The following is a 23482-nucleotide window of genomic DNA, read 5'->3' on the forward strand; positions in this document are numbered from 1 at the left end:
ATGTGTTAACAAATCATAAACCTATCACGTCATTAAAAAATGTCAATGTTGTAAGTGTTTTGTGCTCTTTCGTTAGTCATTATGGAAATTAAAACATGTTTTAGACCGGACTAAAACTCAATACTTCTTATGCTCAAGATGCAAGAAAATCTTTACTTTTTAAATTCATTGTAAATTAGATGTATTTAGACTAAAATATATAGTTTAGATATATTCATTTTATAATGAATCTAAAAAGTAAATATTTACTAATATATAGGACCGGAGGAGTAGCATTTACATCTATGCTGTTTTTCTAAGTTTAGTTAGAAGCAAATCAAAGTTTCAAAATATGCTAATTGGAGAAGTGCTGATTTTGATAGTGAGAATATTGAGTAGAGGAGTGTTAGTAACTGTTGGATATAAATTTGGTATTTATCAATTAAATATAATTGGTGTATTACTAATTTTTTAACACTCTTTTCAAAAATCACTTAATCAGAATCGGTCCAACAAGTTTAAACTAAAAAAAATTTATATAGTCAAACTTCTAAGACAAAATAAAACTAAACTTCAATCGCTCAATAAATATCTTGCAAATGGAAATGAATTAAAATTCAGCTCATATATCATTTTTTTAATTAATTTCTTATATACTACTTTGTTAAAAGTAATTCTTATCGAATAAACCATCAATTTGAGTATACTCGTGTGTATTGCGTTTAGGGTCTGTTTGGTTCAAAAGAGTAGAAGGGGAGGGGAGGGGAGGGAAAAAATTTAATTGCAGATGTGTTTGGTTCAAAAGAGGGAAAGGGAGGGGGAGGAGAGAGATTTTAATTGCAAATATGTTTGGTTCACGAGGGGAGGGGAGTGATGATATAATTAAATTACTTTTTTATCCTTATAATTTATAAGAGTCTCATAATTTTAAAATTATTCACTTTATAAATATTTAAATATAAGAACTCAATAGACTCGAAACTCCACAAATGTAATTATTTGTTGATGTTAATTTTTTTTATCTTGATGGTTGATTGAATCTAATAAATAATTTATAAAAATTAAACTGCACACAAAAATTTAAAATTTAATCTTATAAAAAAAATTATATATATATATATATATACATGTAACATGTAACAAAATATAAACGTAGGCAAAACAATTATATGACAAAATTGTATATTCGATGCAACAAATTGAAAATTGTGTGGAAATAAGAAATATCAACGAATCCAAAAAAAAAATTGAAAACAAATTATATATGTCTGTGTGAGTGAATAATAATTAACGTAAACAAAAACCTAAACAAATAGCAAGTTCTCTTTTTATAATAAAAAGTAGCAAATTTTTTTTTTGACACAAAAAAATAGCAAGTTAGCAACATTAAAAATGCAAGTAAGGATGATTTTGGTATTTAAAAATAAATATAAGGATAATTATGTCAACATAATTAAAATTGTAATAACATTTAATGCCTCCCCTCCCCTCCCCTCCAAATCCCTCCAATTTGGGGGGAAGCAAAAAATGGTCTAAAATGTGTTTTGAATCCCTCCCCTTCCCTCACCTCCCCTCCTAAAAAATTGAACCAAACATAAAAAATTGAAAATATCACCTCACCTCCTCTCCCCTCCAAAACCCCCGAACCAAACAGACCCTTAAGTTTCAAACATCTATAGTTTTATTTCTTTATGGTTGAAAGACTTTCAAACTAGAGAGTTTGACTAGAATGTCTTCTTCTTTTTCTTTCTTCTTTGAAAAGAACGAGTTAGGCACTAAGATTGAAAAGTGTTTGCATATATACGTGGACTCGTGGATACCTTCAAATAAAATTATATGTTGATGAAGCTTGGTTTTTCTAGATATAGATATAGATAAATTGGTAACTTATACGGAGCTAAAATAAAAGTGTTTTTTGGTGAACTACTTATGTTAGATGGTATATCTTTTTTGGTTTATAATGATCTGAGATCGGATCCAAGACCTATAACATACTATCCAAATTCTTCACCACTAGACCAGATCTAGTGGCTTATGTTCGATGGTATATAGTAAATAACATTTGAAAATTATTTAAAATTTCGATTACGCATGTGTTTAAAATTTTGATTATACATGGTAATTTTTTCGGTGAACTACTTGTTAGATGGTTTATCATAAACCAACATTTGAAAATTTTACGCATGTTAGTAGTAGTAAACTTTCGATTAGTCATGTTGAAAGTAGACTCATAGTTTTGTCTCATCTTTATAATGAGTAAGATAAGATGAAGATTTAATGACTTGGTTTAAAACTAAGTGAAAACAAATATAAGTGTCGCAAAAACAATGACGCATGTGTTTTTTTAATTTTGTTGAACCGGCATCAACCAAATAACTATTTTTTTTCATAAAAATAATGATCACGAGACAGAACAATACAAGACAAAATAATACAGGACAAAGTTTAAGGTGTTGAACAAATTTCGTCTTTGTATGATGTTTGGTGGACAAAAGGTTATTTTGGTATTTTAGACAACTTGTGCAGAGGACAAAAAGTTGTCTCGTGGTTCAGTGGGGGACAAGAATTTAGTTTTTTCTCCAGTCCTTTGGCCCTTAGTTTGTCCTGTCCCATGAACAGTTTTGATATCAAACACAATACAACTGAAGATGTCATGTTCAGTCCCTTATTTTTTAGCGAATCAAATACACATGTATATATAATATAATTTAATTTAATTCAATTTAAATAAACACTTCTTCAACTAACTATTTTTAAGGTGTGTTTGATCTGCTAAAAAACAAAGGACTAGACTGAACAAGGTGTGTTCAACTAACTATTTTTAAGGGTCGTTTTGATTCGTAAAACAGCAAGGACTGTACACAACAGTACAAGACAAAACAATATAATACGGAACATGACAAAATTGTACCGGAGAGATATATGATGATAATATTTTTATATTCGAAAATAAAATGAGTATTTTCGTATTTTTTATAGTTGTACTGTGGACAAAAAGTTGTCCCGTGGTTCAGTAGGGACAAAAAATTTGTTTTTGTTCTGTCTCTTGCTACCTAATTTGTCCAGTCTTACAACCAGTTTCAAATCAAACAGGGTACAACAAAATTTGTCCTGTCCAGTGCCCTGTTTAGCAGATCAAACACACCCTTAAAAACTGGTTATGGGACTGAACAAAATAGGTAGTAAGAAACATGACAAAAACAAGAATTTTTATCTTCACTGAACCATATAACAACTTTTTGTCCATACTACAGCTATAAAATAACATAAATACCCATTTTATTTTCAAATATAAAAATTATCATCTCACTATCTCTCCCCGGTATAATTTTATCCTGTCATATACTATCTTATTCTATTATGTACTATTTTATCCAATATTTATTGATTCTCGAATCAAACGCATCCTTAAATATAAAGTTCTATTAGTGTAGCTTGGCTGGCTAAATTGCGCAATTCTATTGCAAAAAGTTTGTAATTTGATATGTAAAACATAATATTCTTTTTAAGAGTTGTGAATAATTTTAAATTGTGACCTAAACGGAGTATCAGAACTAGGGTATCAAAGACTCAAATTATAAGATAAGGATAAGGATAAGATTTCTTAATGGTTGATATTACTCTATCCTTTGATAATTTGGAGGTATTTAATTACATAATAATAATGAAAATATGCCACATAGCATATGACACCTGCAATTAACTTATAATCAATAGTTGTTTGGTAAATACTTCCAAATTATCAAAGGATAGTTTAAAAAAATATTTCCTAAAAAAAGCATAAAGTTAAAAAAGTTTTAAATAAACTATGCTAATTGCCCCCTTAAACTATCAATTTTTAGATTGTAATTGAATTTTAGAAAAAATCCAAAATATGCAACATTCAATTGTTACCGTATATGTGAGACTTGTTGTTGAGTAAACTTTATACAATTTTTACAATATAGGGAATTTGGGATAAAAACAATTTAAATCTTTATACTCCATTTGGTACAAGTCTTACTCATTCAAACTTTCAATTTCTACTCAACTTTCTACTAAAGAATACTAGTATATCATAGAAAGATGAAAACAACCTCCTCCAATGATCAGAAGCCATAACATAGATTTTATTTGAAGAATCTAATTAGCCACTTTTCATATAAATAAATTTAAGTGCTTTGAATTCTCCTATAAAATAATTCCCAAGTCACCAAACAATACTTATCTATTGTAATCATAATAAGCGACATCTACACAAAATTTTAGTATAATGAATCAAGTAGTAGTCAACAAAAATAAGCCTTATTTAATTGAAACATTATGTTAGTGTTTTTGGTGCTAACTTTTTTCCTTTTCCAAAAGGTTCAGTGTTTCTATGGCCTTGAAATTATTCTTGTTTTTTTTTTTTGGTACAAGAATTTATTCTTGTTCATGTTATTAATCAAATTGGGAACATGATACATGTACTTTAATTTTGCATATCATAACTAACTAATGTTATACTAATATACCAAACTATCTAATGCTACCAAATTCATTAAAAAGGGAGCGTTTACTAATTGAGGTCCACATATTTCTTAACACTAATTAAGTTTTCCCTTAAGAAAATTACTAATCAAGTTTCTTGATTAAGTTAAAGCTCGATTAATTGAATTTGAAATGTAATATATATATATATATATATATATATATAGCACTACTATAATTTTAATTTCATAAATAATGTATATTGTCCTTTATCTTATACCACTTTAGAACAAAACAAATACATATATATAAGGACCTATCGAAAGTAATTAAGAGATCAAGATGAAAATAAAAAGTATGATAAGAGATTTAATTAAACTTTTTAAAAGTTAAGAAAAAATTAAAATAAATAAAAAGAATATAAACGGCCAAAAATATATTTTAGTCTTTTATAAAATTGTCAAGCAATACAACTTTTGAAAACTATACCAAAAAAGGCAATTAAGTTTGTAGTAGTACATTCACTTCACTCCCATAAAGTTAATTTACATGTATGATAACATTGCCTTCAATTAATTTACATGTATGATAATAAAGTTAACTCCTAAATTATTTTATTTTTTTGTTTAAATTTTCTTTATCATAAACTGCCAAATATCTTCGAAACATAATCTTCAAAAATTCCATAGATAACCACTTTCAAAATGTCCTATTGAATCTGATGAATATTCTTCACTCACATATGGTCTTTGAAATATTTCATTGTTGTACATCATAGATGAAATGTCAACATCAAAGTCACATTCTTGAGCTTTCTTATTTTTTGTCTTTGTACTTGTTCCATTATTTTCATTCAACATGGATTGTTCTTGAACTATATAACAATCTGAAGAATGTGAATTTCCAATTTGTTTTGATTTGTGTGACAAAGTAGGGGCCCATGAGGTAGGGGAAATACTATTACCATAAGAAGGGTTTGAAGAATATGAAGATGCTAACATTGGAGTTTCATAAACTATGTTGTTGTCAATATCTTGTGTCCTTTGATTATAATCAATTAGGTTAGGATCACTCAAACATGTCACATGTGATGAATCTCCAATAGTATTTTTTGTTTCACTATTGTATGGTGGTGAATCCATCAATTGAGGTAGTTGTTCTTTTCCAATTGAATTGAAGCTTACCAAATCTTGAATATGCATTTTCTTTCCACAATACCCTTTCTCAAACACTCTGCATATAGACCACTCCTTCTGAAAACAAACCATAACAAAATTTAAAAACATTAAAAAAATAAAAAATAAAAAAAAACTAAATTCACCTAGTGGATATATTTTGCAAAGAAAAAAAAAACATAAAAACTAAATATATTTAAACGATGGTTATAAATTGCAGTTCGCGTATGTTATTGTCAAAAAAATACATATAAGATTTTGATTTCTTCAGAACCACAATTTCAACTGCATCGGTTACATTTTATATCACAATATAAAAGTTTGCAGCTTAATCACGTGTGTGATTGCAAATTTGCAACTACAATTTAAAACCAAAGTTCTATAGTAAAAAAATTATAGAAAAGAAATATAAACTTACCATAGCTTTTTTGGATATAGTTTGCAAAGTATATGTGTCTTCTAATCTGTATTCATGCATGACCCAATTTGTTTTTTCACCTTTAGGAGCTCTTCCTTTGTAGAAAACAAGTGTCTTCTTCATTCCAATTAGTGTCTTTTCTCTATATATTTCTTTGTCTTTACCTGTTGCCTTCCAATATCCAGCATTTGTGGCCCTATTTGTCCTTAGACCGGTAGGATATTTTCTGTCCCTCATACAAAAAAAATACCACTCCTTCTCACCCATTTTGGCCCTCCCTACACCATTTAAAAAAAATAAAAAATTAGATACACAAAATTAAAATACTAAGAAAAAAAATTATTCGCAGTCGTGTTATAATTCTTTATATTGCAAAAAAAAAATACAGTCAAATACGGTGTATTCATCTACAATTTATGTTACAATTCTTTATATATATTATATATTATCAAAATTTGCGGTTAGATACAACTGATACAACTAAAATGATAGTATTGTTTTGCGATTGATTTAAGGAAGCAGAATAAAAATAAAAAAAAACATTATATCGTGTTTGCATATCGGTTTTAAACCTTGATGCGAAAACCTTAGAAGAAAAATAAATATGAAATATAAGTAATGGAAAGAGAGACTTACAAGGCAAATCCCAAGGTTCACACTTATTCAAATCAGCTTCTCCAATGGCAATAGCACAAAAGCAATTATCAAGAACTTTTTGAGATAGGTAATGAGTTATGAGTTCTTCATCTGTTGGATGAAACCTAAATCCAGGTAGCAATTCAATTTTTTTATCACTCTTTACATATCTTGAATTTTTCTCCATTGCATCCATAATAATTAATAACACACTAAATTTATAACTCCTGTTTCATTAAACAAACTAGTTAAAACATAAGAATCACATTAATTTCAACTTGATATGCTAACAACAAAACAATAAATTAAAAAAAATAATTAATTAAACATTAAAATCAATCAACACACTCAAAAATCAAACACACCCCACAAAAGACTTTGAATTTAGAATTATTATAATAATACATGAAATTTTTTGAAGGAAAAAAATGTAACCAACCAACCTTTCAAGAGAGATTAGATAAGGATGAAGAAAAAATATTTTGTTTGTGTAACAATAATTTTACTAAGAATGTGTGTAAAATGATTTAGAAGATAAGGGAAAAGAAAGAATGAAGAGAGAAAGATTTTTGAGGAATTTGAGGTTGTTAAGAAAAGACAGTGTTGTGTGTGAGGAACATAACTCCTTAAATACTTGATTTTCATTTTAGGATTCAAAGAACCTTGCCATCTTGTTTCAAAAATTGTCCTTTTACACGTTTATTTTAAGTTTAACTTTTTTTGTTGTTCTTGAAAACTTGACTAGGAACACTTCACCAAAATTTTGAGTTTTCACGTAACTGTTTTTATGTCACGGTGTTTTTTTCATGATGTCATAGCTGTAGTAATTGGCGTATAACTATAGGAAAAATTTAATTGATTAGAGTATTATCTCTTACCTTAGTGAATTTAATTACATTGGATGTAGCCCATTAATTTTATGTTATCCGTATGCTATTTCTTTTAAGAAAAATAAAATAATTTAAACTATATTGTATATTTATTTTATCTAGTAGTTTAGTGGTTAAAAATTTCACTTTAAAGATGAATAAATGAAGTGTCCGGAGTTCGAACCCCGAAGTACGTAATGTCATTGTCAAAATGGAGAAGCTGTATCTCCAATCTAAATTAACAAAATGAGTTTGTACTCTATTATTCTTATAGTACATAGTACTAGATGTTGATATTTAATTATTTATTGACCAAAAAAAGATGATGATATTTATCCTAAAAGTACACCTTCTTTTTACCAAGAAATAAGAATATACAAACATTGAGCAATATATATGATTAAATATCCACCTCATCCTGTAGATGTTATCCACTCAAAAGTACATAAAGTGTGTGAAACTAAAAAAAACAAAAGAAGAGCTGTTAGTTTAGAAGTTCTAGTTATCTTTGAGAAGAAAGTGATAAACGACAAATATGTGAATTCTATTCATTCATCGTAAAGCTCTACACGACAAAGAAAGTTATTTGTAGTTACATAAAATAAAAGAAAAAATATTTGTAGAAAAAATAAAATAGTTAGTAATAAGAATTACAATTAAGATTGTACCAAAAAAAAAATATTAAGACTAAGAATTTTTTGGTATATTAATTTTTAGGTGTTAACTCACTCGTTTTTAAGAGAAGAGGTCCTAATAATTAAGACTTAAGTAGTGGGGTAAGTATAATTTAGTCAAACATTATTTCTACCACGAATTGAATTTAGATTTTTATGAACAATTCGACTTAGAGAGAACTCATTAATCACTTTAGTTCAATGTCTTAATTATAAAAAGAATTAAATTTAATATAATTACTCATAAAGTTGGTTTAATTTATCATTAAGAAAGGAAAAAGGACATTGTACCTTAAGAAATAATATAACCTTACACAAGCGCATATTGGGTGTCTTTGTATCGCAGACTATTTAAGTACTTTATATAATAAATAATCAAATTATTTTGGTATTAATATCTAAGTTAAATGCGGTGTCGTCCACAAATTTTAGCTAAACTGATAGAAATGTTAAAATTGCTAGTGTCGAACGTCAGGACCGGGGTTCGAACCCCGGTCACTCCACTTTGTGTGTGTGAGTTTTTAATGGCTTTGTCATTTCGTCTATCGACAAAAAAAAAATGTGGTGTCTACAATGCACAAGTCCTTTAAGTTTTTCACGGTGTGCAAGTTAAGGATATTATTATAACGAATACGAATTTTATAAAATTTTCGTTGAATATTATCATATAGATCATCCATAATTTTTCTTAAAGAAATCGAAAATCATTCTATATATTATTCACACCTGTCAAAATTAACGGTGTATGGATTTTTATTGAATACCGTTAATCTTCATTGATCTTAATAGCATATCAAATGATTTTCAATTTCTTTAAAAAAAAATTATGTATGATTTATATGATATAAATTTTCAATCCAACGATGAATTTTGTAAAATTCGTATTCGTTATAATATTATTCATTACTTATATATGCACCTTGGAACACTTGACACACTTGTGCATGTTAGACACCACATTGAGTCTCATTGAGTGCGGCTAACGGTGGCGCAAGTGTATTTAGGCCCGGCCTGCACACATGTGCAGGGTGTGCGATGGCCTCGGGCCTCAAATTTTTTAGGGCATCATTTCAAAATTTCGAGGTCTTATAATATTAATTATATATATTATTTATACTCATAAAATATCATATGTGTATTAATAGATTTGTATGGATAAAAAAGTTTTCGCTTGAGGTGAAGCATAAATGCATAATGATTGAATTGCTCACACTTGAGGAGATTATTGTGACAAGTGGGAAGCAAATTAAGTTTCACATTATTTTAAAAAATGAAGCTTAAATACTTTAAAAGTGAGATGATGATGACACAATAATTAGTGCTCGATGATACAAAAGATTAGTTTATAAAAAGTTTACAATTAGCTTAATTTGCCAATAATATCACATCAACACTAACTAAACCATTTCCATTTTGAGGAAAGTGAAAATTGATTTAACAAAAATAAGCATGCCAGCATTGGCTATAATTGGAAGTTTCAGTAAGACTAGACAAGTTCATTGATCAAATTCAAAGTCATCAAACGGTAGACATTGAATCTTTTATAAACAAAGTCAACATCTACTAAGATCTTTGAATGTTTGATTAGACAACAAATGTTTGACAATGAGTGAAACCTAATAATACCACGTATGGAGTTCTTATTGGTTCAAAGAAAAGTAACAACATTATTGAATCGTGTTCATTTATTTGATTCAGTGTGTGAACAACCTGCTTCCTCTATTCAGACATATACATACATACTACGGTGTACTTCCACGTTATGTGTACGAACACAAATACAGAGAAATATACAGAGATATTTTTACATGATCACGTGACTAAATAAATTGCATTTGATCACACTCATAAAATATGTATAATTATCTGAAAACTAAATGGGTATGGAAGCGCAGTACTAATCTGACTCCATTTGCACCACATTTTAAATATTAAATTAAACAAATTTTATTTCTAATGACATTACAAAATCTCTTTGCACTATTATCTAATAATATTTTTTATATCTAAATTGTGAATATTAATTGATTGGTGGATTAAGAAATCTCAATCGGCCAAGTGGTAACGGTGTTTGGTCCCTTTAATAGTTCAATATTTGTAACATTTTATACATATCATAATTCTTTAAGATTATGAGTCTGTTTGATCTGCTAAAAAATAAGGGACTCGACAGGACAACTCTTTAAGATTATATTGAGACCTGATTCCATTAAAAATATTAATGTGGTGAAACATTTTTTTTATATTCTAACAATATGAGATTTGAAGCCTAAATTGGAATGTGGGGAATGTAAGGGTTTCTATTGTGAGGTAATTAGGCCATACCTAATAATTAGTACATTGGAGGATTGTTCCATGTTGTTCATGCATCTTCTACCAATAAAAGTATAAAATAATAATATTACTCATTGTCCGTAAACTATCATAATCACAAATTAGATAAAATTAATAGGATATTTGAAAAATAAACGAGATGTACTGCCACACAAATATTTGGGTATAAGTTTATGAGAACAACTTTTGTTTATAAAAAAATATAAAATGGTTAATAATAATGAAGGAAAAAATAGAGTATTTGTTAGAACTTCTCATTCGGAAGAGTATGTTAAAAAGCAGTTGGTATCACTCATTGAATGAGCTATATATCCAACTCTAATTACATGCACTAAATTTTTTTTTTCTTTTTTTGACTAAATACACTAAATTTGTTATCACTCATTTTTAGTTGCTTATAAATGATTCAGTATGAATCAATGAATTTTGCTCTTTAATTTATTGCTTTGAGATACATATTTCATGAAACAAAAGTGTGCTAGGTATAAGATTCATGGAATGTGTCCAATCAAAGTCATAATATTCCTAAACAAGGGTCGAGGTAACTTTATGAACCCAATCGTATGTTTAATAAAAAATAGAAGAAAGAGTTGAAGTGTGTCTTGAATTCAAATTATTTTTAGTAATTCTTATAGGTACCTTTCTCTCATCTCATGAATCGGATAAACTAGTTGATTTCTCATAGTTACTTTTTGGCAAAGTTAATCTATAATTTTGGTTGGTGTATTAATTCCTATAACTTTTATTCATAGTTTTTGTTCACAAGAAAATCTAATAGGATCTCTCGTATCGTATGTATACCGTCTTTAATTTATTTTTTATTTTTTTTCTAGTGTCCGCTTTACAAAACAATAAATTGCATCCTTTCTATGTCAACTTTTTTTCCAAGTAGAAGTAATTTAGGGTGAGTTTGTTTTAAAACTTTATAAAAATGATTTTTATGGTGTATTGTTTTTTTGTTAAAGAAATTTCAACAAAGATTTTTTTATAAAAGTTTTGTTAAATATGTTTGGATCTCAACCCCAAAAGTCAGCTCATATAGTGAGGTTGCCCTCACATATTTATACAATTCACTTCCCGGGAACCTAAGCAATGTGAGACTTCCAACACAACAACACAACAATCAACATATTCAACACTCACTCTCACGTCTTGCGTGGTCATGGGTCAAATGTCCATATTGCAGTCCTTAACTCGGCAATGATACCATGTTAAATACGCTTAGATCTCAACCCAAAAAGCTAGCTCATAGGGTGAGGTTGCCCTCACATATTTATACACTTCACGTCCCGGAAACCTAAGCAATGTGGGACCTCCAACAACAATACAACAATCAACATATTCAACAAGTTTCAAATAAAAAATTGGTGTAAATAGTTTATCTTAAAATGTAGTTTTAAGTATTTCATCATTTTAATTTATTACAAATTTTTTGTTATCATAAATTACTAAAAAAGAACGATTAAGATTAATGGTTTATGCGTTTTTATTTAATACCTTTAATCTTGATCTATCTCAATAACATATCAAACGATTTTAAATTTTTAAAAAATTTAACATAGATGATCTATACGATATAAATTTTTCATCCAACGGTGAATTTTGTAAAATTTGTATTCGTTAAAGCGTTATTGAGCGGTGTAACATTATTCAAATGTTACACCGGTGTAATTTGATCTCTCCCCTATATATATATATATATATATATATATATATATATATATATATATATATATATATATATATTTGTCATTCAAAAAAAAGTTTTTACATATAATATTTTTAATAAAAGATTGATTTTATTCTTCATTTTTTTTATTCTAAAATTCGTTTTTTTTTTTTGTAAAGGTCGGCCATTTGACCAATATGTAGAGCCCTATATTAGACATACTCATAACTTAGTGCTTAGTTTTTAGAGTTTTTTTTATTAAAATAATACACTAATTTCGATTTGTTAATCATAATAAAATAGATGAAAATCTTTAAAAGTTATTATTATGTTGCAAAATAATGTTATATAATTTATTAATAAAATATATGAAAACTTTTATCCTTTGAAGTAGATTTTAACTTCTTTTATCAATAGATGAAAACTTTTAGAATTGATTATTTTGTTCGCAAAATAATTTTTTTTTACAAATGCCTCTCTTGTCACCTAACCAATTTCATTTGAGGGAATATTTTATTGTCAACTGGATCAATTATCAATCTAATAATATTATTATATGCTTATTAGATATTATCATCTCCTCATACAAGCGTTGACTTTGGAAGAAAGAATAATATAAAAGATATATTTTGATGCAAAATTAAACATTAGCAAACCATCAAAACTTTGACACAAAGATTAACATCTTGATCAAGATCAAATCTATCAACTAAAAGAGAAGATGAAGCAACAAATGAAGGCACTTCTGATTGGATTAATTGGTGCAGCTTTTACCTTATTTGCTTACTCACAAACCTTCATATCACCAAGTCAATCAATCACAATTGGTCTCCTTGTTCTCATGTTGGGATTGCTCGTAGGAGAAGGTTTCATATCTTTGTAATTTATCTTTGTTTATATTTTCTCCTTCAATTTCCCCTTCCTTTAGATCCATGAATTTTACAATTTTATGTGTAATAAGCCTTTAATAGGGTATTTTAATATTTTTTTTGCAAGTTTTCTTCTATTTTTTCTTCTTCCATATTTTTAGTTTAAGTTAAATATTCGTCAAAAAAAAAATTTAATATTGGTCTATGAAGGGTTGAAGGAGAAATTATTTTTATTTTGAGTTCCTCTGTTATATTTTATTTGTCTAGTTGGTGGAAAATATTTATATTTGGAGAGTTGGAAATTATAGCTTTTATTCATAGGAAGTAAGAAAAAATCATGTTAAACATAAACATTGGACAATGGTTAAGGAAACAAAAATAGAACAAAAGTAAAAATTTAAGTAAAAAAGTTTTTTTTTTGTCAAAGAAAACATAAAAAACATTTTTTAAAAATTTTAAGATATTAAATTCACTACTTTTAAGATTATACTATTATTAATCCCATAAAATATTACTCCCTCCGTCCCATTTTATAAGACCTTATTTGATTAAATGCACTATTTATATGTTTTGTTTTGACCATATTTTTCTAAAAGTATATAAATGTAAATATTATCTTATAGGATCTTGTTTGATTTGTTTCGACGAGTATCAAATTTCTATAATTTTTACTAATGGACAATTAAAAATATTTGTAATCAAAGTTATGCATTAGTGTGCGTACAGTGGTCAACTAGTTCTTATATTTTGGGATGGAGGAAATTATTAATTTTTATCTCGAAAGCATTTACGTAATATTTTAAAAAAAATCATTTTATATTTAGCATTTATGAGTGCTTCATTTGGTCAAACACTTCTAACAGCCATTGGCATTCAGAAAAGACAACTTATTTTTTTGGCTATAATTCAATGCATAGAAGGGACATGACAACTAACAAAATTAAGGTTAGATAACTTTTATTCCAAGATGAAGTAAAATCTAAAAATAAATATCTTGTGGCGTTTGTTAATAGAGAAATGAATAATAATCGCTCACACCTTTAGAAGACCTCTATTTTTTATGTGTCCTATGTTTTTTATATACTACCCTATGACAGTTGAAAATTTTCTAATGAATGAAATTAATTAGTTTCGATTTCTCAAAAACAACACAAATAAATTTTAACTATTAGGTTGAACTTTGTTTAAAAAAAACACTATTAGGTTGAACATTTTTACCACGTTTAAATTCCATAATTCATAATTGTGTGTGTGATTTTCCGATGCGCTTGCACCTAGCTATATAAATGTGAGAACATAAGTTTTTTTTTTTTTTAGAGAGATTATACATGTGAGAACATTGATTGTTGATATACAGGGAAGCTATGTCTAACAGGTTGCATTAAATTTGTGTCCATCATAACAGCATAAAGTTGCAGGACATAAAGCATACTTTATCTCTAAAAATAGAACATGTTTTACTCAACATAACAATTTTGAGGCAATTCTGTTTTTGTGATCACAATTTATTTTCATTATAGAAAAAATATTGGGTTAGGTTTAGTTTGGTTTATGTCAGAGAAAATCATGTCTCGGTGATTTATAAAGAGCATTGCTATTTCTTACGAATGATGTTCTCACAAAGCATCACGAAACACTAATAGCACATGCATCACCATACAAAGTGGGGTGACCTGAAAGTCGACACCCACTTACCATAAAGGACCCAATTAAAATAAAGCATTTGTCGATTCATGATATTCGCTATAACAATTCTTCACAATTGTGAACTACTCGATGTTTGCGTTAACCAAAAGCCACAAATTGTATCTTCATAATATCATGGTCATTTTGGTTTCTTTGAATGCATCTATGCGTTAGTTACATTTAAATACGAGTTTGACTAGAAGTGATAAAAAGTAATTCGGTCTAAAATTTAGCGTGTTTCTGAAACAAGGAAACACAATACCACCGCACGTTTAGTTGGAAACCTCGCTTTAGAGAGTTTATTCATGGTGCAATCAGCACAAACAAAGATGACGTGAAACCAAACATGTTATTAAAATCATATACATTTGAAGATATTCAATCTATTCATAAAATTTATTTTCAAACACTTCCATGATCTCTTTTCTAATGTTTATTTTATTGGTGGAAATGGAAAGAAAATACTAAAAATAAATGGACCCTAAGCTACTTAAGCAGAAAAAAAAAACAGATATCCCCTAAACTGAATAATAAAAACACTATTTCTCAATTTGTGTGTGTCAGCCTTGTGCAGGGGTCATGCTAATGTTTTCTATATTATTCCAATTTTATCAAATGTCTTTGAAGGGACAATAATAAAAATAAAAAACAAGAAACAAATGGAAATGCTTGTAAAACATTACCCTAGTCACTATGCTGATATTTTAAATTTTAAGCAACAATAAGAAGGTAACCACTTGAAGCATTGACAAAATGATGAAATATACCTGCAAAATCCAACAAGTTAATAAAATCAAAGAACCAACAAATTATATATATTGTTTTTAGATACTATTTGTGTGTCCTACCTCACCATTGGTCATTCCAAAATGTGTATAAATATATCATCATCAAAAATCTAGCATGAAAAAAGGAGGCCTTCATGTAGCCATAGACGACTTGCCGGACAACTAGTCACATTGAACTTACAACGTCTAGCTAGTTGTTTCAGTTGCAAGACTCTTAAACTAAGTTTGCATAAAAACAATAAGACATATACTTTTAGTGCAAACTCAGTTTAGGAGCCTTGGCTGTCCACATGATTTAATTTGGGTCATAAAATTATCGAAATAGTTTTCCGGCAAGTCATCCTTGGCTGCATATATGACCTCATTCCCACATGCAAGACATTAGACGACATTTGCATAAGCATTATCAAGACTCTTTTTCACCAGGAACTCGAGGGTTAAGACAAAAAAAAAAGTTCAAACTAGAACTTAATCATTCTTGCATAAAACAATGATTAGTAGTGTAACCAATCAAATAGTGTCTATACTGCCATAATAATAACAGAACTACAAGACTTTAGGGAACTTTTCCCCAAATGAGGAAGACAACATTCCCTATAAAAATGAGAAGAAAAGACCCTTTTCATATTTGACAAAAACACACATGGATTCATTCTCATAGGGGGTATCTAAGGTAACAAGTAGAGAAGGAGAAGCCAATTGGACACCAAGAACTTTCTTGACAGAAAATAGCCGAATGAGGTTTGAAGCATAGACAACATTCTGATAAGATTTATATAAACAAATTGTTTATACTACTTGACATGGTAATGGCAAGTTGCCAACTGAAACTGCATTAATAAGTTTTTAGGATCCCTGCAGAAGGAACAGTACTATAACTGTCCAATACTTTTCCTTTATATAAAGGAAAATTGATTAAAAATGAGTAATGTGGAGGTTTCTTATAGCTAGATGTGACTTTGCATGGGTGGAGAATCCAAGAAATAATGAGAAATTTATTAGATGCATCCCCACTTCTGAGTAAGCTTATAATATCACATCTATAATGTGTCAATTAAGAGAACTAGGCTCCTACATCACACTTAAAAAATATGTACTATTGAATATTGATTATTAAGTTGATGAAATGAAAGAAAAAAAAAGTACACTGTTCATTGAGTTAGGTGGATGTTATTTACTACATTTAGCCATAAAGACAAAGGGATTGAATGTTATTGCAGATGTTTGAATTTTACCTCAGAAAATACAGAGTACTTGTTTTTGTTTTTTTGTATGATTGTATATAGCATACCATGCATTCCATCAATTTTTATTATTTTCTTTTTTGCGTAAACAAAATATCCTCTACATGCAACTGCAAAAACTAATCCCTTAAACCTTGTGAGTATCAAATAAATGACAAACTCTTCCTAAAAAATTTAACACCACTCTTCAGAGATAACACCACTACATACTTTTTTAAGATATCCCTTCAAACAACTTTGCTATGTCCTATTTTTTTGTGCAAAGTACGTTCATATCATTATATGACGGTTATTAGTTTAATTTTTTTTTAATAATGATTTTTTTTTACTATTTTAATAATGATAAATAACGAAGATTATGTTAACAGGCTCATTCATCTTGACTCTTTAGTTGTAATATTTTCTAATTTTCATCTACTGGCATTTCATAAAATGCCCAATTGAAAAATTGATCCTTTTCCTGTTTGAAATTAAGCTCAGTTGAAAATTCATCAAATATATCATGGCAGATTACAACAGCTTGAGAGAATCATTAGCCATGTCACTATTAAATTTAAAAAACAAAATGCTACCAAGAACAAGTTGTCATTGCATAAACATAGCTTTGGCAGAATATGATTGACTAATATCTTTCTATGGCCACCAACATATCTCTCTTTTTCTAATTGGTTCAACATTAATTTGTCAAATTTTCATGCATTTCTTTTTGTTGCCTTTAACATAACATTGGTCAATCATTAAATGTACTGTACTAAAATATCTAGAATCTAATCAAACCTGATCGTTTGAAGCAATGTTGTGATGAAGATCATGGATTCGTAGGAAATAGTGCCTAGTTCAAATTTCATTATGCTTTAGTCCTATATCGTCGTTACAGCTTTATTTGCCAACACTTTGTACTAATTAACGTATCTTGGAACAATGGCGATTTGCTAAAATTCCAATACACCATAGTGATGTATCGCGCTGCTATAGCTACTATTTGACAACAGTGTGTCGAAGTCCACAAATGATTTATTTTATACACTCTGCAGATCGATGCAATATACCAAGCTAGCAGAAAACGAGATGATAAAACAATATTGAGAACATGATAAACCAAATTGTTCATCAGTATCCAACTACGTATATTTATACCTCAAAAGCCAGCCCCAAATGAGTTGCACAGAATAAATCGAGTCGCATTCAGTTTAAAATTACAAATATGCAAGTAAAAGCAATCAATATAATGACAACCAAAAAAGTGACATGTTAACATTATCTAACTACTTGGAGAAGTGAAAGACCAAGAGAAACTTGGTTGATAGCATCCTTGGACGACTTAATCCAAACAAATACTTGAAAAACTACTATAGAAGTAACACTAGACACACACACACACACTTGCACAGGGGCCATTGAATCACTGACAGTGTATCAAAAGACTTGGATCTTTGACCTAAACAGGTGACCCAATGGCCTGATAGCATAGCAGACGTCTTCTTTTGTAAGCAAAATTTTGTATAGCCGAACTCCGATAAATTGATACCATGTAATCAGAAAATGGAAAATGAGAAATTATCCAATGCAGCTGAATGCCAATGCTAATTAAGCTCAAACAAAAATCATGCATGTCTTTCAAACCATTGTTGTTCTCAAACTACTAACTGACTATGAGCTTCGGTAGTGCAGTTAACAGCATAATTAACAACAGTTTTAATACCTTGAACTGAAAGTATGGTTACTCAAAACAACGCCCATTAGTATGGGATTATCAGAATCAAATAATGCTTACACCTTTACCTGGTTACAACGATCTATTGCAAGCAAAATACTGGCACCCTGCAATATAGATAACTCCAAAACTCCACCAAATTTGTCACATGAAATTCAAATAACAACAAAGATAGTATTTCATTGAATTTCACAGTGAAATATGAAGAAAAAAAATTAAACACAATCGGCAATAAAAGTATACAACTGGAAATCATAGCTAAGTGGTGTTTCTTAGTTCCAAAGTCAAAAGGAACGAGAACAATAAGAAAACAAACAAAGGCAAGCCAGCTTTATAGGTTCTTGGTAGCATAAGTTATCAAGCTTGGTAATTAAGGTAAAATGGACATGGCGAATTTTAATAGGCTCCACATAAGTTTGGTCCTCTAAGTAGATGCGGCAAGGTAGGCCATAAATTTGTCAAATCCTGGTTCATCTGGTCTCCTGGTTTAGGCAGTAGGCAGGCTGCGGGCTTCACACATCTCGGCTGTTTGGATGGTAAGGGAAAGGGAACAAAGGTAAAACAAGAGCATCAGATTCTAAACGGGAAGCTGGTCAGGTTAAGATATCAGTCGCTTATATAATAATGTGACTGACCTATATATATATCATAGGAAGTTGCTAAATAAAAGACAAGTGGTTTATGAAAATTGTAATCTACCTGGGGAGACTCATCATGTTTAGTAAGCATGGTTTCTCCTCCTAGAAACATTGTTCTGACTAGGCAACCTGCAAACAAATACAAAATAATCAAAAACAGGTGAACTTAAGAACACTCAAAATATAACGGTAGTCTCTTCAAACACAGACAGGAAAGAATGAACAAATTTGGAATGTATATTAACTTGATTATGGAAATCAGGGCATGATTGAGAAAAGAAAACATTTCCTATTTTCATTTTGAATTCGAAAAATTTCATTTTGTTTTCACTATATTTTTCAAATATTTATAGACATTCTCGCACTTTTCTGTGAACAGGGAGGCATTCACCCCCTTTTATGGTTTGCAAAAATAATAATAGATCAAACAATACATGAAAATAAAAAAAATCTAGAAAAGTTCATTTCTGCAAAATAAATGCACCCATAAATAGTACACAAATCAGATCTCCATGAAGAAACTTCAAACTTCTAACATGTTTCAAACAAGGTCAATAGTAGCACCAAATCAAATGCTCCAGCTCTTAAAAATATCACAGCCAATATCTAAGATTTATCTTAGAAATTGTTTGTTAGGTACGTCTACAGAGCAGCTATCTCATTCATCAACAACAAATATTGATAGGAATGAAGAAATGGAAAAGGTGAAGAAAAAAGTCAGAGTTGAGGAAGATTGGTTACCAAACAGTACTATCCCGTCCCAGAGAATAACTTTCATAGGCCCCATAAGCACTGCTTCCAACAAGCTACAGATAAACGGAACAATATTACAAACATTGGATGAGAAATAATGGATTAACGTGAACTCTTGAAGAAGTCGTTATATAGAAGTACCTGTGAACCACCATAGCTTCCATAAGTGTCGCCAGCTCCTAAATCATGTGATCCTCCATAGCTACTTGAATAGGAATGTCCACGTCCATGTCTTTTGCTATCTCTAGTGTCGTAGCTAAGACCATCTAAGCTATCTACTGGAGCAGGAATATATGGTACAACTGGCAGGACTCGAGAGACAGCACCCTCTCTATCAAAAATGTTTGCTCTCAACCGTGTAAGAACATGCACAAGAGCATCTTTGGCAACATCAAGGTCTCCCGAAATCTAATCAAGAAAGCGGATACAGGCAAAGCCAGCATTATAGGACAAAATTTTAGTATTTTTTATCAAACTAAGAAGACAATGTTACCAAACAAAGTGAGAAAAAAATACTCTTACCTGCACCATTTCATCATCTTCAGAAGCAATTTTAGGAAGATTTTCCTTTGACAGTATGCGAATGTTGGATTTTGTTAGCCTCCTCATCTCAGTTATAATAGATCCCCCTTTACCAATAAGGCAACCAATTCTTGATGATGATACCAACAGACGGGTAGTGAAAGAGATGATTCCAGAATCTCTTTCACTTTTTTCACTGCATCGGGGTTGCAAAAGCACAGCTGCCTCAATTGTTGGAGAGAAAGTTTCTTCAAAGAACTGCATTAGCAAAACTCAGAAAATATTAATACAACAGAAATAAAATTTTGAAGACAAACAAAAATTGCAAGCTAGTAAATAACATATCCCTTTGCAAGCTAGGAAATAACATATCCCTTTCAATGGAATGTCAATTAGCAAATTTTATCAAACCTCACAAACCCGGTACAAACATTACCACAACTTTTATACAATCAAAAAGAAAAATCGCCCACTGGTGAATGGTGATAAATAGTTCACCTCTTTTGTTGAAATGGTTATCAAGCATTCATCTCCTTTTGCAGAATTATCAACTTTGATTGTTGCCCCGGAATCCTGCCTAATTTGATTTATTATGCCACCACCTTTCCCTATCACGCCACCAAGATTTCCAGTAGGACAGACCAATCGAACTGAAAATTCTTTTGAAGATATTTCTTCCCTCGGAGCCGAGTACATAGATCGTGGCGGCCAGTCACCAGTGTCGCCTTTATATCCCCCATAAGGTCCAACAAGAGGAGCAATGCCCACAATCGGAGGTCCTGAAGTTGGACCCAATAGTGAACCACCACTGGGATATACAGCAGGAGCAGCTGAAGCAAGCAAATGCTGAGTGCGGGAAGGGTTAAGATGAAGTCGAGATGCAATTTGAATCAAAGCCTTTTTCACAACTGCAGTATCCCCAGAAATCTGGAGTTTCATAACCAATCAAGAAAACTCATTATAAGCAACAAATATACTGTCATTTTTCCACTCAGATTTAACAGTGTTCTAAAATTCATACAAGAAAGAAAACTCGGGCAACAAATATACTACATCAGTCCCTTTGTCTCTTATTATAAGCCAATTTTGCAATTTTCACATATATTAAGAAAATTGGGTAGTTTATTTAGTGTGTCCATTTTGTGTATTAATGTTCCTAAAACACCCTTCTGTATATGAAAGTGTCTAACTTTGGTTTTTCATCTTCCAAGATGCTTATTAAAGATATATTCGGGGGGAATTGAAATTAAACATATGTTCGGGGGAAATTACTTTACAAATGGGGCTTATATATTTAGGGATAGAGGTAGTAATTAAACCACTAAGGCACTCGCACTAACCTTATAAAAAGTTATGTTAACAAGGAAAAAAAATTAATAACCCGTTCAGATCTCAAGGGGCTTATAGTGTAATTCTAAGAAAATCCAACCGGTTTACCTGCACAAGCTCGTCAGATCTCAAGGCGCACAGAGGCACATGTTCATCCTTAAGTATACGAATCTGAGCCCCAGTTTCACTACGTAAAGTCTGAACTATCTGCCCACCTTTTCCAAGAACACAACCTATCTGATCAGACGGCACTAACAGCTTAGCAGTCACTTGGGGACCGCCTTCTTCCTCCTGATCACTGTGCAAATCTTCAGCAACCACCCTATCATGAATCTTAAACAAAGCATCCTCAGCAGGTGACACATTCTTACCACCATCATCAAGGTTATTAGTCTCATCACTAGAACTATAGACGGTAACAATACGCTCATCACATCCGGGCACAGTTTCACTAATCCTAATCTTAGCCTTAGTTTCAACCCTCAATTGCTTAACAATTTCACCTCCCCTACCAATGATACTACCAATCTTTCTCCCAGGGCACAAATAGCGAAAAACAGTATCATCCTTAGTAATCACAAACTGCTCCCTATCCCTATCATCACCTACATTCCTCCTTTTATTTCCTCCATCATAGTCAGAATGAGATCGTGGACGCTTACCATAATTACTTCTTTCTCTTTGACCACCCATCACAGAAAAAAATATTAATCCCAGCTTCTAAATCAAACCCAAAGCTTCTTACAAAAAGAAAATTACCCTGCAAAGGTTCCAAGTAACAATTCCAAAAGTCAAAAAACTTGAAAAACAGATTAAAAAACATCAACATTCACTCCAAATCTTTCATCAACAATATAAACACAATTTATAAACCAAATAATCTCTTTGATAACCAATCACATTAAATTCTTAATCTCTCAACTTCTACATCGAGTTCAAAGCTTTTTTACACAAATCAAATTACTCTGCATAAGTACACAAACAAAACTACAACATCGAAATGTCATAAAACTTGAACACACTAACAAAAAACATAAAATTTTACTCTAAATCTTGCATAAAAACAGCATAAACACAATTTATAAACCAAATAATCTTAAAAAATAATAAAAATTGCATTTTTAAACAAAGATTTAGATCAATCTCATGAAAAACACATCAGTGTGCTTCAATTTGCACAAGGAAAATCCAAATTATAAACTTTGCATAAGAAATTAAGCAAAAACGACATCGTTTTGGGTTTCAGGTTTTCAAAACGAACCACACATTACGATAACGAATCAACCCCCAAATCAATGGGTGATTCTACTAACAATATAAAACGGAATTAGGAATACGAAATTGAAATAAAAGTTGAAATTGAAATAAAATATTCTTGAGAAAAATATTAAATTGAATGAAAAATTGGTGAGATCTGAGGATGCTTACGATAGAGAGATGATTTTGAACGCAGAATCAAAAGTCGTCTCGTCGTTTGAAGAGAGAATCTTTGTAATGTCACACTTTAGGTTTTGTTGGACAAAGTGGCTTCTTATATCAATGATGATGGTAGCAAAAAAAATTAAATTAAAATTAAAATACTAAATAAATAAATATACTTGATCTTATTGCGTCAAAAAAAAAAATATACTTGATCTTAAAGAAAAGAAAAGAAAATATTTAGTCCAAAAAAAATAAATTAATGTACCCTTTCAAAAAATGATATTAATGTACAATAAATAAATATAATCATAATT

General features: G+C 30.0%; 3 protein-coding genes and 1 non-coding gene across 5 annotated transcripts; 1 reads left to right on the plus strand and 3 right to left on the minus strand.

Annotated features, from left to right (window-relative positions):
* Window positions 1-4839: 4839 nt before the first annotated feature.
* On the minus strand, window positions 4840-7259 carry LOC123905717 (NAC domain-containing protein 92-like). The gene is made up of 4 exons (XM_045955420.1): window positions 7101-7259; window positions 6658-6884; window positions 6022-6299; window positions 4840-5681 (listed from the first exon to the last, which is right to left on the minus strand). Exons 2-4 carry the CDS (start codon window positions 6851-6853, stop codon window positions 5103-5105), a joined length of 1053 nt encoding a protein of 350 aa, XP_045811376.1. The 5' UTR covers window positions 6854-6884; window positions 7101-7259; the 3' UTR covers window positions 4840-5102.
* Window positions 7260-12826: 5567 nt separating this feature from the next.
* LOC123905718 lies at window positions 12827-13209 on the plus strand. The gene has a single exon (XM_045955421.1). It carries the CDS (start codon window positions 12925-12927, stop codon window positions 13084-13086), a length of 162 nt encoding a protein of 53 aa, XP_045811377.1. The 5' UTR covers window positions 12827-12924; the 3' UTR covers window positions 13087-13209.
* Window positions 13210-15286: 2077 nt separating this feature from the next.
* On the minus strand, window positions 15287-15389 carry LOC123911973. The gene has a single exon (XR_006810831.1). It is a non-coding gene; the product is annotated as a U6 spliceosomal RNA (small nuclear RNA).
* Window positions 15390-17997: 2608 nt separating this feature from the next.
* On the minus strand, window positions 17998-23436 carry LOC123905719 (KH domain-containing protein HEN4). 2 transcript variants are annotated; one of them, XM_045955422.1, is made up of 8 exons: window positions 23175-23436; window positions 21855-22506; window positions 20916-21344; window positions 20418-20675; window positions 20037-20303; window positions 19884-19948; window positions 19204-19271; window positions 17998-19029 (listed from the first exon to the last, which is right to left on the minus strand). In XM_045955422.1, the coding sequence occupies exons 2-7, from the start codon at window positions 22437-22439 to the stop codon at window positions 19223-19225; spliced, it is 1653 nt and encodes a 550-aa protein (XP_045811378.1). In that variant the 5' UTR covers window positions 22440-22506; window positions 23175-23436; the 3' UTR covers window positions 17998-19029; window positions 19204-19222. The 2 variants fall into 2 exon arrangements, with proteins under 2 accessions (XP_045811378.1, XP_045811379.1); XM_045955423.1 differs by having other exon boundaries at window positions 19894-19948; window positions 23175-23286.
* Between the last annotated feature and the right edge of the window lie 46 nt (window positions 23437-23482).

Source organism: Trifolium pratense, linkage group LG2 (genome assembly GCF_020283565.1).
Source record: "Trifolium pratense cultivar HEN17-A07 linkage group LG2, ARS_RC_1.1, whole genome shotgun sequence".
Taxonomy (NCBI): Eukaryota; Viridiplantae; Streptophyta; class Magnoliopsida; order Fabales; family Fabaceae; genus Trifolium; species Trifolium pratense.

Coding starts and splice junctions, on each gene's coding strand:
- LOC123905717 (XM_045955420.1), bottom strand. CDS start 6,853: ATGGATGCAATGGAGAAAAATTCAAGATATGTAAAGAGTGATAAAAAA. Junction 6,300..6,657: donor TGAACCTTGGGATTTGCCTT/GTAAGTCTCTCT, acceptor TAAATGGTGTAG/GGAGGGCCAAAATGGGTGAG. Junction 5,682..6,021: donor CTATATCCAAAAAAGCTATG/GTAAGTTTATAT, acceptor GTTTGTTTTCAG/AAGGAGTGGTCTATATGCAG.
- LOC123905718 (XM_045955421.1), top strand. CDS start 12,925: ATGAAGCAACAAATGAAGGCACTTCTGATTGGATTAATTGGTGCAGCT.
- LOC123905719 (XM_045955423.1), bottom strand. CDS start 22,439: ATGGGTGGTCAAAGAGAAAGAAGTAATTATGGTAAGCGTCCACGATCT. Junction 20,304..20,417: donor AAGATGATGAAATGGTGCAG/GTAAGAGTATTT, acceptor TTTCTTGATTAG/ATTTCGGGAGACCTTGATGT. Junction 19,949..20,036: donor GAAGCTATGGTGGTTCACAG/GTACTTCTATAT, acceptor GTTTATCTGTAG/CTTGTTGGAAGCAGTGCTTA.